Here is a 15,773-nt window from a genome sequence, read left to right as displayed (position 1 = left end):
TTTATTCCCCTTATTTTGGGCTAGCTTCTGAAAATCATAGAAAACATTCAACATTTGGCATTCTGAGTCTTATTAGCATAATAGTCTTCATTTCCATCCATTTACTAGCAAATGCCATAATTTCATTCTTTTTAATGACTAACATTCTCTTTTCTCTTTCTCTTTGTGTGTGTGTGTGTATGTGTGTGTGTGTGTGTGTGTGTGTGTGTGTAACATTTTCTTTATCCATTCATTTGTTGAAGGACACTTGATTGGTTCCATAGTTTTGCTATTGTGAATTGTGCTGCTATAGACATTGATATGGCTGCATCCCTATGGTATGACTCCTTGGTATATATCTTTTGGATAATATACCAAGGAGTGGAATAGATGGATCATATGATAGTACATTTCTATTTTTTTGAGAAATTTTCATACTGCTTTCTAGAGTGGTTGCACTAATTTGAAGCCCCAGCAACAATGTATGAGTGTACATTTCCCTCCACATCCTTGCCAATATATTCTTGATAATTGCCATTCTGATTAGAGTGAGATGAAATTTCAATGTAGTTTTGATTTGCATTTCCCCAAGTGATGGAGATATTGAACATTTCTTCATCTATTTTTCTAACCAATTGTATTCCTTCTTTTAAGAAGTGTCTATTTATGGGCTGAGATTTTGGCTCAGTGTCAGAGCACTTGCCTCCCATGTATGGGGCACGGGGTTCGATTCTCAGCACCACATAAAAATAAATAAAATAAAGGTATTGTGTCCATCTACAACTAAAAAAATATTTTAAAAAAGAAGTGTTTTTTTCTTTTGACTATTTTTCAATCAGGTTATTTGGGGGTTTGATGTCAGATTTTTGAGTTCTTTATATACTCTGGATATTAATGATACCCTATCCTAGGAGAAGGTCGCAAAAATTTTCTCCCATTCTGTAGTCTGTTTCCCCATGCTTTTGTTTCCTTTGCTATACAGAAGCTTTTCAATTTGATGTCATGCCATTTATTGATTTTTTGTTTTCTTGCAATTTAGAAGTTGGTGCCTATGCCAACATGTTGGAGTGTTGGGCCTACATTTTAATCTAGCATTTGCAGAGCTTCTGGTCTAATTTCTGAGTCTTCAATCCATTTTCAGTTGACTTTTGTGTAGGATGAGAGGCCATGTTTCATTATTCTACATAAGGATTTCAAGTTTTTTCCAGCATCAATCATTGAAAATGCTGTCTTTTCTCCCACAAGTGTTTTTGATAATTTATGGAGGTTTATCTCTGTATTTATTCCTTCTATTCCTGTGTTCTTCATGTTGGTTTTGGTGCTAGTACCATGCTGTTTTAGTTACTGTACCTCTGTAGTATATTTTTGAGATCTGGAATTGCAATGCCTCCAACATCATTTTTTTTTCCTTATAATTGCTTTGGCTATCCTGGGTCTCTTACTTTTCCAAATGAATTTTTAAATTAATTTTTCTAGTTCTGTGAATAATGTCATTGGTATTTTGATGGTAATTTCATTGAATCTGTATAATGCTTTTGATAATGTGGCCATTTTAATAATATTAATTCTGCCTATCCAAGAACATGGGAGAATTTTCCATCTTCTGAGGCCTTCTTCAATTTCATTTTTAAGTGTTCTATATTTTTAATCACAGAGATCCTTGACATCCTTTGTAAAATTTATTTCCAAGTATTTTCTGAGGTTGTCATGAATGAATAGTTTTAATTTCTTTTTCAGCACATTATTGCAGAATATGAAAGTGATCGATTTATGTATGTTGATCTTGTATCCTGCTATTTTACTAAATTTGTTTATCAGCTCTAGAAGTCTAATGGTGGAATTTGGGGGGGTCTTCTAAATAAAGGATCATGTCATCAGCAAATAGATAATTTGAGCTCTTCCTTTACAATTCATATCCTTTTAATTTCCTTCTCTTGCTGATTGATCTAGAGTCTCAAGACAGATACTGAATGGGACTGGTTAGAGAGTACTGTATTGTCTTCTTCCTTTTTTAGAGGAAATGCTTTTAGTTTTTATCCATTCAGTATATTTTTGGCTTTGGGTTAGTCACATATGGTCTTTACAATGTTGAGGTAATTTCTATTTCTAGTTTCTCTAGGGTCTTAAAAATAAATGTGTGTTGCATTTTGTCAAATATTTTTAATGTATCTATTGAAATAATCATGTGGTTTTTGTCCTTAAAGTCTATTTATGTGGTTAATTACACTTATTGGTGTCAGGTTTTTTAGTTCTATGTATACCCACCCAATTTTTTCTGCTATCCATTCGTCATTCAAAAGTGAATTATTTAGTCTCCAGGTGCTAGAGTGGTTTCATTTCTTTATTTGCATATGCTGAACTATCCATGCATCTTTGGAATAAAATCCACTTGATTATTGTGCACTATCTTTTCAATGTGTTCTTGTATATGGTGTGCCAATGTTTTATTAAGAATTTTTGAATCTGTATTCATCAAGAATATGAGCCTGAAGTTTTTTTTTTTCTTTGAGGTATCTTTGTCTAGTTTTCATATCAGGGTGATACTGATTTCATAGAATTAATTTTTCAATGATCCCTTCTTTTCTATTTCATGAATATTTGAGGAGGGTCAGTTCTTCTTTAAAGGTTTGGTAGCACTTGACTAAGAATCCATCCAGTCCTGGACTTTTCTTTGTCGAAAGGCTTTTGATAGCTGCTTCAGTTTCATTACTTGATATTGATCTTTTTAGGTTTTCTATATCCTCATAGTAAACTTGGGTAGGTCATATGTTTCATGAATTTGTCAATATCTTCAAGGTTTTCTAGCTTATTGGAGTATAAATTTTCAAAATAGTCTCTGATAATACTCTGAATTTCAGTAGTGTCTGGAGTGATATTTTATTTTTCATCTCTAATTTTGAATATTCTCTCTTTAATTTAGTTAATTTAGCAAGGGGTTTACCATTCTTACAAATCCTTTTTAAAATTCTTTGTTTCATTGATCTTTTGTATATTTTCATTCTTTATTTCATTGATTTTGGCTCTACTTATTATTTCCTTTTTTTCTGCTGACTTTGGTGTTGGTTTTTTCTTCTTTTTCTGGGTCTTTGAGGTATAATGTAATAGAATTTATTTGGTACCTTTCTAATTTTTTAATATATGAACTCAGTGCTACAGACTTTCCTCTTAAAACTGCTTTCAAATTGTCATATTTTGATATGTTGTATCACTATGCTCATTGTTAGTAACAATTTTATTTCACCCAATTTTTTCTGCTATTTATTCATCATTCAAAAGTGAATTATTTAGTCTTCAGGTGCTAGAGTGGTTTCAATTTTTTCCTTGTAATTGATTTCTAATTTTATTCCATTATGCACTGATAAGTTACAAGGAATTTTCTCTATTTTTCAGTTGTTGTTTGGTTTATTGCTAAGATTTATTTTATGACCTAAAATATGATCTATTTTATTGAATGTTCCATGAGCTGCTGAGAAGGTGACTTGATGAATAAAATATTCTATGAGTGTCTATCAGGTCCATTTGGATAATAATGCTGGATAATCTAGTGGTAAGAGAGGTGTGCTAAAGTCACCCAGTACTACTGTTTGATTCTTTTTTTTTATTTTTTATTTTTATTGGTTGTTCAAAACCTTACAAAGCTCTTGACATATCATATTTCAAACATTAGTTTCAAGTGAGTTATGAACTCCCATTTTTACCCCAAATACAGATTGCAGAATCACATCAGTTACACATTCACATTTTTACATAATGCCATAATATTGACAAGAGTTTGTTTTATGTATGTAGGTGCACTATTGTTTGGGGCATAAATATTTATAATCATTATATCTTCTTGTTGGATTATTCTCTTAAAGGTAGCATGAAGTTACTTTTGTCTCTTCTGATTAATTTTCTCTTGAAATCTACTTTGTCTAATATGAGAATGACTACCTCTACTTATTTATGAGTACAATTTGCATGGTATAGCTTTTCCCATCTTCTCACCTTAAATCTCTAGATGCCTTTGTAAGGTCTCTTGCAAACAACATAATGTTGGGTCTTGTTTTTTAATCCAATCTTCCAATCTATGTCTTTTGATTGAATAGCTTACTTTTACATTTAATGTTATTACAGAGAAATGATTTTTATGTTCTGTCATTTTGATTTATTTCTTATGTTTAATTCAGACTTGTTTCTCCTTCAACTGACTAACTTCTAGGGTAATGCAGCCCTGTGCTGGTTTTCATTCTTATTTTTCATTTCTTCTTTATGAAATATTTCATTGAATATATTTTGTAGTATAGGCTTTATGGCTATGAATTCTTTTAGGTTCTATTTATCATGAAAAGTTTTATGTCATTTTCAATTCTAAAGCTTAATTTTGCTGGATATAGTAGTCTTGGTTGGCATGCATTTTCTTTCAGAGCATAGGACACAGTATTGCAAGCCCTCTTGTCTTTTAAGGTCTGGGTTGAAAAATTATTTGAAATCCAAATTGGTTTGTCTCAAAATGTGAGCAGCTGCTTTTCTCTTGTAGTTTTTAGAATTCTATTCTTATTCTATATACTAGGTATTTTCATTATAATGTGTCTTGGAGTAGATCTATTGGTATTTTGTAAATTTGGGGTCCTATACACCTCTTATATTTGAATTTCCAGCTCATTCCTAAGGTTTAGAACATTTTCCAATATTATCTCATTTGTATCCATTTAGTTTATATTTTAGAACCTTCATCAACCTCAATAATGTTTAATTTTGGTCTCTTGGTGTTATCCCAGATTTCTTGAATATTCTTATCATGGTCACTTAACATATTTTCTTTATGGTCAATTTTATCTTTGAGGTTATATGGTTTGTCTTGAGGCCTAAAATTTATCTGCAAAGTAGTCTAATCTATTTATGAAGTTTCCATTTAATTTTGTGTGTGTGTGTTTGGAATTTTCTTTTAATACTTTCTTACTCCTTAGGAACAATTAATTACTCATATTTATTAGAAAAAATTATCTACTAGAAGTTATTTTAAGCCATGTTCAAAATATTTTATTTTGTTGGATTCAGCTTAAAATATTTTACTTTATGATACTTCTACATATTTAATTTGGTTTATTAAGTCTGTCCTTTCCAGGATTTCCATTTGGTTCTTTTGCAGAATCTCTTTTTTTTTGAAGTGATCTTCACCTTCCTATATTTTCTAATTTCACTCCTTACATCTTCTTTTAACTAATTGAACAGTTTGATATAAACTTTCTAAATTCTTTCTCTGACATTTCCTCCAGTATACTGTAGATGGAGTCAGTTGTTAAAGTGTTAGTCTGTTTGAAGTGGTTTATTCCCTTGCTTTTTCATATAACAATTATGTCTACCCATCTATTGGAATTGTTATTGCTTCTTTTAAGTGAGGGACTACTTTATGAGTGCATCTTTCCTTATAAGCCCTAGATTGTATGGATATCCAGGTATTGATAGTTTAACTCAATGTGTGGCCTCTGTTGATTCCAATATCAGGTCCATTTTGGGAGATGCCACTGAAGCCTATTAACTTAAGAGCCAAGTCACATATTACTCAACCTTATCAAATGTAAAAAACTTTTTGATATTGTCTGCCATTGTTCCTGTAATTTAGGTATAAACTTGTATTAGGATTCAGGAATAGGTTGAACAATCAGTTATTATATATAGCAAAGTTACTTACTATAATATTACATGAAGGCTAAAGGGAGGATGAAGAGATTGGGCAAAAAGATTGAGAAAAAGAAAAACTAAAATGATACAGACTGAGCTAAAAAGCATAAAAATGGAGATGAGAAGTATTTGAGGTAGTAGCACACAGTATGAGAGGGAGTGAGGAGAAAGTATGATTAGGGCTAAAAGACAAAAGACAAGGATAATATGATTCCAATTAATACTTTAAACCATTATAATAAATATTCACATAGGTTGATGGTACAATGTTACCTATGAGGATAACTTAACAATCAAGATAATAAGTAACATATGATCAAAGTTCACATAAGAGTTAATGCCAAGGGGAGGAAAATTATTATTGAATTGTTGAATCATTAGGATTTGGGACTTTTAGAAGATGTCCATCACTTTTTATCTTGGATCCTTCCAGAGGTGCTGGGGCACAGGTGCCACTCCCCTAGTTGCTATGGACCTTCCACAGGTGGGTTCTAGCTTGTCAGCTCAGGGTCCTGTGGCTAATTGCTCAGAGGGTGTAGTGTTGTGTCTGTTGGTTGTTTTTATCACGTTAAGAGGTTCAGGGTGCAGCCTCTGGTCTGTGGTTATGATTGCTGTAGGTTTTCTTGTACCTCCACCCCCCTCACCCCCGGAAAAACAGGGTTCTTTCCTTGGTTATAGATTCTCTGCAGGTAATCTGTGATGCAGAAACAATTCCCCTGGTCTATGGAGCTCACTGAGGTCATTGCTACTGATTATAGGGCCTTAGTTGGTTCATGTGGGTTCTCATTTCCACTGCCCCAGTTATAAAGATCAGGTGCCAATTCCCTTTTATGATTGTGTCTGAGGCAGGATTCAACCAGTATCCAAACAGTGTCCTATCACTCAACATTTGTGGGTAAGAGTCAGGCTGGGGCCAATGCTTTTTGTTGCAGGGAAATGTCTGCCTTAACTGACTTCCAGCTAGCTGTAGCAATGGCCTGGGCACTTTTCCTTTACACTTTCTGGGGACTTGAGCACCATCTTGTCATGGCTTTCTGCCAGCTGCAGCCAAAATCTGGGAATTCATACCTCCATGCCACTGGATATTCAGGTAGCTTTTCTCCATGTCAGCCCCATGTTTGGGAGACTGTCTCTCTAGGAGCCTTAGCACTAGTGCAACTTCCTGCCATGTTTCCCTCTAGTGTCAGCAGGCAGCAGGAACCATTCTAAGGGCCCCCTTTTCCCCTTACCTCTGCTCAGTGCCTAAACTGCCTTGCCTCTAAGACCTGATCTCTGAAATTCACCACTATTAATTGTGGGCACCTGCTTTGTCTCTACCCAGGCCTTAGCAGCCTATATACCTACAATTTAGTAGTCCATTAAAAATGGATTAATCCACTGATGAGATTACAACCCCCACGATCCAGTCATTGCCTGAAAGCTCCATCTCTGAATCTTCCTGCATTGAGGACACACTTTCAACAAATGATTTCCTGGGGGAAAAATTTCAAATCCAAATCATAACAGCATTTTTATTGGGTTACCAGGTTATTGTAAATGGAATGTTTTTATAATTGCTTTTCAGTGAATTCATGATCAGTATATAGAAAAGCTATTTTTGTATGTTTATTTTGTATCCTGATCCTTTCCTAAATTTGTTAATCAGTTCTAGATATCTGGTGAAGGTGTATGTGTGTGTATGTGTGTGTGTGTGTGTGTGTGTGTGTGTGTGTGTAGTTGTTTTATGCCTCTTCTAAACAGAATTATATCTTCTGCCAACAGTGATAATTTGACTTCTTTATCTAATTCTATGCCTTTATTTTCTTCTCTGGTCTACATTGCTTTGGCTAAAATTTCAAGTAATGTATCAAATAGGAGTAGTGAGAATAGATTTCCTTGCCTGGTTCTTTTTTTTTTAAGAGGAAATGCTTTCAATTTTTCCCCATTCAGTAAGTTTTTTTTTCTTTAGTCTGTCATACATACCCTTTATGATGTTAAGTTCCTCCTATTCCTAGTTTCTTCAGGATTTTTATCATGAGTACACACTGAATTTTGTCAAAGCTTTTTTTCTGCATCTAATGATATGATCATTTCTGTTTTGTCCTTAATTCTACTTAAGTGATATATTACATTTACTGTTTGATGTATGTTGAACAATTCTTGGATCTGTGTAATGACACCATCATGGCATATAATATTTTTGATGTGTTACCACGATTGATTTGCTAATATCTTAGTAAGGAGTTTTGAATGTGTATTCATCAAGAATATTGATCTTTAATTTTCTTTCCTTGATGTGACTTTATGTAGTTTTGGTATCAGGATGATATAGGCATCACAAAATAAGAATAGAACTGTTCCCCCTGGGTCTATTTCACAGAATAATCTGTGGATCATTAGCATTAGTTCATTTTTAAAGGTCTGGTAGAATTCAGCTGAGAATCCATCTGGTCCTGGGCTTTTCTTTGTTGGAAAACATTTTATTATTGCTACCATCACACTGCTTCTTATTAATCTTTTAACATTTTCAAAATCTTCTTGGCTTAATTTTGGTAGGTCGCATATGTCCACAAATTTATCCAATTTTCTAAGTTTTCCAATTTATTGAAATATAAATTTTCAAAATAGTCCTTAATGATCCTCTGGATTTCAGTGGTATCCTTTGTGATATCTCCTTTTTTGTTTTTTTTATTTTATTAATTTTCATCTTCTCATTCTTTTGGTTACATTGGCTTATCAATCTTCTTTGTTTCAAAGAACCAACACTTCTTTATGTTGATTCTTTGTACATTTTTTGTTGCTGTTATTTCATTTCTTTGAACTCTGATCCTTTTTTCTTCCTTTTACTAGTTTTAGAATTGGTTTGCTTTTGTTTTCTAGGACCTTAAAGATGCCTCATTAGGTTGTTTATTTGGAATATTTCTGATTTTTTTCCTTTTTCCTTTTTCTTAAAACTGAAGATTGGATCCTGCCGCAGTCTGGCTGGGCACAAAGTCACGAGCCACTCACAGCCTTGTAGATTCAAACAGCAACTCTTTATTCCTGAACTCACACCGGCACTCCACACAGGTTCTGGGGAAATCCACGTTCTCAATCCCAAATACTCTGGGAGTGGTCTGGGAGCGGGCGTGCCTGAGGCAGCAGGGTACACCTTAAACCTGGAACCGCCCTAAACCCAAGGAGCAGGATACTCCCTATTCCCAGCAGGATACACCCTAAACCGGGATCTGCCCTAATCCAGTAGGATCCTCCTTAAACCCGGATCCACCCTGGTCCTTGAGCAGGGTCACCTTTCTCAAACATACATGCAATGTCACTGCAAATGTCCAAGGCAAGTCCATTTCCACGAGTCCTTCCTCTAAGCAACATGGGGTATGCTGGCAAGAAAACTGTCATACCTACTTGGCTAATGGCTCTCAGCAGGATCCAAAGGTGATTTACCACAGAGCCACCTCCTCAGCCTTTTGTTTCTTTTGTTCTTTGTTTTTGTCTTTTTGAGACAAGATCTCATTAAGTTGCTTGGGGCTCACTAAGTTGCTGAAGCTGGACTTGAACTTGCAATCCTCCTGCCTCAGCCATCTAAGACACTGGGATTACAGGCATGTACCATTGTGCCCAGCTCTAATTTTTTCAAATTGGGCACTCATCAGCATAAACTTTTCTCTTAGAACCACTTTCCCCAGGTCACAAAGATTTTGAAATGTTTTATTTCAATTCTTTGGGAGAGTGGAGATTGAACCTAACCTAACCACTGAACCACATCCCCAACCTTTTATTTATTTATTTAGGTACCAGAGCTTGAACTCAGGGGTACTGGACCACTAATCCACCTCTCCAGCCCTATTTTGTATTTTATTTAGAGACAGGGTCTCACTGAGTTACTTAGCACCTCACTTTGCTGAGGCTGGCTTTGAACTCACAATCCTCCTGCCTCAACCTCCTGAGGCCACTGGGATTACAGGCATGCACCATTGCACCTGGATATTTTTCATTTTCAGTCAGGGTTTTACTGTTACCTAAGGGTCTTGCTAAGATGCTGAGATGGCTTTGAACCTGTGATCCTCCTGCCTCGGCCTGACAAGCCACTAGGATTACAGGCATGGCCACTGCACCCACCTTTTCTCATTTTATTCTAAGAATTTTAAAAATTTCTTCTAAGATTCATTTATCATTCAAAACTGTGGTTTTAATTTGTTATGTATTCATGTACTATCTTTAGTTTTTCTTGCTTTTGATTTCTAATTTTACCCCACTATAATCTGATAAGATGCAATAAATTATACCATTATTTTTGTATTTGCTATGACCTACTTTGTGGCCTAAAATACAAACCACTTTTGAAAATTTCCATGAGCAGCTGAAATGAAAGGTGTTGTTGGGTTGAAATATTCTTCAGATGACTGTCAAGTCTTTTGATCTGTGTTTTTAACTATGTAGCACCTTTGTTGATTTAATGTCTGGATGACTCATCTATTAGTGAGAGATGTGTATGAAATAATCCAGTATTATTGTACTGGTATCTACCTGAGCCTTTAGGTCCAGGATGTGTTCATTTTTATGTAACTGGAGGGCATAAATACAATTTTATCATCTCACTGGATTGTTCCCTTTATCAGTTTGAAGTGACCTTCTTTGTCTCTTCTGATTAGTTTGGCTTGAAGTCTGGTTTATCAGATATGAAAGTAGCTATTCTTGCTTTTTAGGGGGATTCTACCTACACAGAATATCATTTTCTATCCTTTCACTTTTAGTCATTGATATCTTTGACCAAGAGTTGTGTCTCTTCAGACTACAAATGGTTGGGTCATGGTTTTTAATCCAATTTGCTAGTCTTTTAATTGGAAAGTTCAGGCTATATACATTCAATGTTCTTATAGATATATTTGAATTTGACTTACTTCTCATTTTGTTTCAATACTAATTCTCATTTGCTTATCTACTCTTTTAATGAAAAAAAATTCTTTCCTATGTTCTCTTGGCCATTTTTATCTTTTCCGCCTTCTGTTTGTAAGATTTCTTTTAGGAACTTCTGCAATTATGGCTTGGTAGTCATAAATTCCTCTTGGAAGGTTTTTATTCTTTGATTCTAAGGATAGCTTTGCTGGATAGAACAAACTAGGCTGGCAGTTATGTTCTTTCAAGTTTTGAAATATATTGTTCTAAACCCTCGTGAATCTTAGGATTTCTCTTGAAAAATCATAGGTTGGCTTGATTGGTTCACCTTTAAATGTGTCCTGACATTTTTTGAGGATTTTCAAATTCTGTCTTTATTCTATAATATTTGGCATTTTAATCATAATGTGTTATAGAGAGGCTCTTTTTGATGTTGTATATTTGATGTTCTGAATTCATCCTGTATATTGATGTCCCTTTCATTCCCTAGGTTTGGAAATTTTTCTGCTAATATTTCACTGTAACATTATCAATGCAATTAGCCTATTCCTGTATTCCTATTCCTTCCACAATGCTTGTGATTTTTAAGTTTATTTTCTAAATTATCCCATAGTTCTTATAAATTCAGATCATAGGTTTTTTTCTTTAATACCTTTTAAATATTTTAGGTGAGCTTCCTTGTCAAAGTTCTCAGGATCTGTGTTCTACTTGTTCTAATACATTTGTGAGACTCTCAACTAAACTTTTTATTGAGTCTTTCAATTTTAAGATTTTTACTCCACTTCTTTTTAGAGTCTCTCTACTGAAATGCTCTTTCACATTTGGTATTTTTCTCCCTTAATTCATTCCTTAGATCTTCTTTTAATTTCATTAATCATTTTAACAATCAACTTTTAAAAATTCTTTGGAATTTTACCACTTCAGTGTCTGTGGATTCAATTACTAGGAGCTTACTGACTTTTGGAGGTATTCTACTTACTGTTTCCTTATAGGTTCTAAGGTCCTCCTTTACTAGTACATCTGTTGATATACATTCCTCTTTTTTATGTGGGAGGTCCCTTAGTGGGTAGTTATCTATTTATAATAATCCCTGGGCTGTGGGTATAACATAGCTTCAACATATATGATCAGCAAAATAAAAGTGTTAAATTCAATCTCTAGTACGACTTTAAAAGGAAGAGTAATCCTCAGTAATAGAGGTAATTTAAGAGTAAACCATATCAACATAGGGTATAAAAGTTATTACTAATTGATCTCTGCAGCTCTATTAACCAAAGAGAAAAGTGGATGAAAAATAAGTAGAATAGACTATAAAGATTAAGCATTAATGATAGTACAGTAAATTGAACTAGTATAAGAAATATTTTTAAAAAGAGAATAGGGAAAAAAGAAAAACACAAGAAATAAAAGGGACATGGAAAGGAAAGGAGACAAAATAAAATGAGAGGAAAAAATGGAAAGGGATTGAGAATGGAGATGAGACAGAAGAAAAGAAGTATAAAAGAGGACCAAATTGACATAGTATATAAAATTTGCACACTGGGGGAAAAATAATATGTGAAAGTTACTAGAAATCAGTTTACATTGAGCAGTTAATGCAACAATAGTAATAAAGAGATTCAGTGTTCTTCTTGCTGAGTTTTTTAGAATAGAGACATTTCCTTCTGAGATTTCAATTTCAGAATCTCCCAACCATGAGGAAGTTTGTGTGACACAAATATCACATTGTTTGTTTGTCTGTCTAATCTTGTTAGGGTGATATGTATTCTGAGCTACACCTCCTCTTTACTTGGCAGCATCTATTGAAATAACACTGTCTGTTTCAGAGGAGATTACAGCCTCAAACTAACTTTGTTATTATGACAAGGGTGGGAGTGTAAGTGTGACAAGGACTCCCACTCAGCCCTGATCCAATCCAATTTTACATTCTTTCAGCTACTTTCCTGATCCCAGAGTTTGGACAGCTAATTTCAAATGAAAACATCCTTTGTTCTTCTCTGCTCTACAGACTTGTAGACCAGAGCTGTGGCTCCCACTCCCCAGACCTTCTCCCAAATCTGTGTTAGAATCTCACATTTCTGTACTCAGACTGACTCATGGCCTGAACATCCACGGATCCAGAAAAAAGTAAAGCCTAAGTGGCTGTTTTGTCTTGGGAATTCAAAAAGCATGTATACCAAAGATGCAAATATGGTTTGATATATATCAATGTAATTCATCACATAAATATAATTAAGGATAAACATCATTTATCATCTCAATATATGAAGAAAAGGCCTTCAAAAGAATACAAATAATAAAGACTGAAGAGGACATGAAGAAAAGGAAACACTTTTACACTGTTGGTAGGACTGTAAGTTGATACAACTGCTATGAAAATCAGTATACAGGCTCCTCAAAATAGCAGGCATGAAACCACAATATTACCTAGCTACACCACTACTCAGTATTTATCCTGAAGAATTAATGTCATCTTACTATAGTAATACATCCACACACTCATGTTTACAGCGGCTCAATTCACAATAGCCAAACTATGGAACCAGTCCAGGGTTCCATCAACAGATAAATAGATATAGAAAATGTGGTATATGTTCAAAACGGAGTTTTATTCAGCCATACATAAAATTAAAATTATATCATTTGCAGGAAAATGTACAGAACTAGAGACCATCATGTTAAGTAAAATAAGTGAAACTTAGAAGGTTAAGGATCATATGTTTTCTCTCATAAGCAGAAATTAGAGAGGAAAAACAAAAACAAAGGTGGGAGTTGATCTCCTAGAAATCAAAGAGAGACCAGTAGAGGAAAGGATCAAAAGATGAGAGGTCAGGATGGAAGTAGGAAAATGCCAGGGAGTAATAGTAGCCAAATTATTGTGTGTATGTATAAATATGTAAGAAAAAAGTCCCACCAATATGTATAACTATAATACACCCATTAAAAGTATGAAAAAAATAATATAAATAATAATAAATGCTGGAAAGGATGTAAAGGAACCTCCTGTAGTTCTTTAACACTCTTGGTGGGACTATGAATTAGTACAACGACTATAAAAATCAGTATGGAGTTTCCTCAAAAGATTAGGCATGGAATCATCACATGACCCAGCTGTATTACACCTTGGTATTTTTTTTATTTTTTTTTTTAGTGTCAATAAACATTTATTTATTTATTTATTTATTTATTTATTTATTTATATGTAGTGCTTAGAATGGAACCCAGTGTCTCACACATGCTAGGCAAGTATTCTACCACCAAGCTACAACTCCAGCCCCACTCCTTGTTATTTATCTTAAAGAATTAAGGTCATCATACTACAGTGCATATCCATGTTTATAGCAGCACAATTCACAATAGGCAAATTATTAAACCATCCAAGGTATCCATCAACAGATGAATGGATAAAGAAAATGTAGTGTGTATCCATATAATGGCATTTTATTCAGCCATATAGAAAAATTATGTCATTTGCATAAAAATGGATGGAGCTATATACATTGTTAAGTAAAATAAGTTCAACTCAGAAGGTCAAGCATTGTATATTTTCTCTTATATGTGGGTGCTAGAGAGGTAAAAGGAAAAGAAAGGTGGATTGGAACTAATGAAAATGAAAGGGAAAAATTATGCAGTAGAGGAAATTGACCAAGAAATGTGATGTGGGGAGACAGAAGAGGAAGTACTTGAGAATGATATCGCCAAATTATATTGTTATATTGTGTGCATATATGAATATGTAACAACAAATTCCACCATTACATACAACTACAATGCACCAAATAAAAATGTGGGAGGAAAACATAAAAAGGCAAGTATACCAATAAGAAGACAATAAAGAATTTTAAAAAGAGAGAAATAGGAAAAGCAAAGGTACTGAAAGCATTGAAGGGATTTCTAGTTTCTTCTCAGTAAGTCCAAATGAAGAATCTTTTTAAGTTGTCACTTCCCCACTTTCATTATCTCCCTAAAGAGTGCTGGGACTTTCTCCTGAACACCCTCAGCTCATGCTATCTGATCTTATTTTCTGCTAAGATTACAAATTTATTGGGACAGTAGCACCTGTTTATCAAACTGGGCTGGAGAATTTTTTGGCTTGTTGGAGGGGAGCTTCCCTCTCTGACTGAGACACCATGTGCCCAGTGCTGCCACAGTCCATTCCTTTTATTAATTCTCTTTCTAATTTAGAAACTTGATATTTTTGGGTTTTACCTAGTTGATAGATATCTGGGTTGCCTATTAGAATTTTCCCAGTCTTCCTACCTCGTATCCTGCTGCTGCAAAAATGTTATTTTAACTCAGTCTCTTGGAGCTGCTACAATATTGTGGGTTCCTCTGATCCAACATTTACCAATAGACTTTCTAATAGCCATAAATGGTTAATAAACATATGAAATGTGGCTAGTATAACCAAAAAATGATTTTTTAAATTAAATTTGAATTTGAATTTGAATAACCATGTGTGGTTAGTAACTACTGTAGTATATACTGCCACTCAGACTAATAAAAATTTTAAATAGAAAAACTAAGTAGGGGACTGGGGTTGCATCACAGTGGTAGAGCACTTGCCTGGCATGTGTGAGGCACTGGGTTCAATCCTCAGCACCACATAACAGTAAATAAAATAAAGGTCCATCAACAACTAAAAAACAAAAAAATTAAAAAACAAAAAACTAAGTAGGCCTTCTGATTTGATTTAGAAGTTGTGTGTATAGCAATACTATGAGACTGATTATACCCATTTTCCTCCCACTTCTCAATAAGGATGTTTACATGTCAAAACTGATATCAAATGCTAATCATATCACCCTCTTATTGCTTTTAATTCAATTAATTATTATATTTCACTTACTTGGGTTTACATGGCATGTTTTTCAAGGAGTATTTAGGCATCTGTGTAAGCTGATTTTTCAGTTCTTCAAGCTTTTGCATTTGCATTACTACTTTTGAAATGTTTAAAGAGACTGTTTTCTCAGGTGCTAGAATATCTGCTTCTGAAAGACTATAACCTCTACTTAGCTAAAATAATAAAAATAAACAAATTATTTAAGAAATACCCATTTTCCTCCCACATCTCAAAGAAATTTCAGTTTGCTTTATAAAATCTGATTTTATCTACATCTATTATGTCAAATGATGATACAATAGTTAACAAAAATATGAGCAATTATCTATCAATAGAATCAGAGCCCAATAAGGATGTTTACATACCGAAACTGATATCAAATCTTCTGTTTACACTTTTTATATCCAGAAATTTG

The 15,773-nt window shown here is 34.0% G+C and overlaps 1 protein-coding gene across 1 annotated transcript in view; it reads right to left on the bottom strand.

Annotated features, from left to right (window-relative positions):
* Positions 1–15,773, bottom strand: part of Ccdc7 (coiled-coil domain containing 7) — a 106,159-nt gene that overhangs the window by 55,827 nt on the left and 34,559 nt on the right. The window contains exon 7 of the mRNA XM_026405166.2: positions 15,365–15,531. Coding sequence (XP_026260951.2) covers positions 15,365–15,531 — 167 coding nt within the window. The remainder of the gene's footprint in view (positions 1–15,364; positions 15,532–15,773) is intronic.

This window comes from Urocitellus parryii, chromosome 9, assembly GCF_045843805.1.
Source record: "Urocitellus parryii isolate mUroPar1 chromosome 9, mUroPar1.hap1, whole genome shotgun sequence".
Classification (NCBI taxonomy): Eukaryota; Metazoa; Chordata; class Mammalia; order Rodentia; family Sciuridae; genus Urocitellus; species Urocitellus parryii.
The sequence above is the reverse complement of the archived record's forward strand: the minus strand, read 5'-3'. Positions and strand labels throughout refer to the sequence as shown.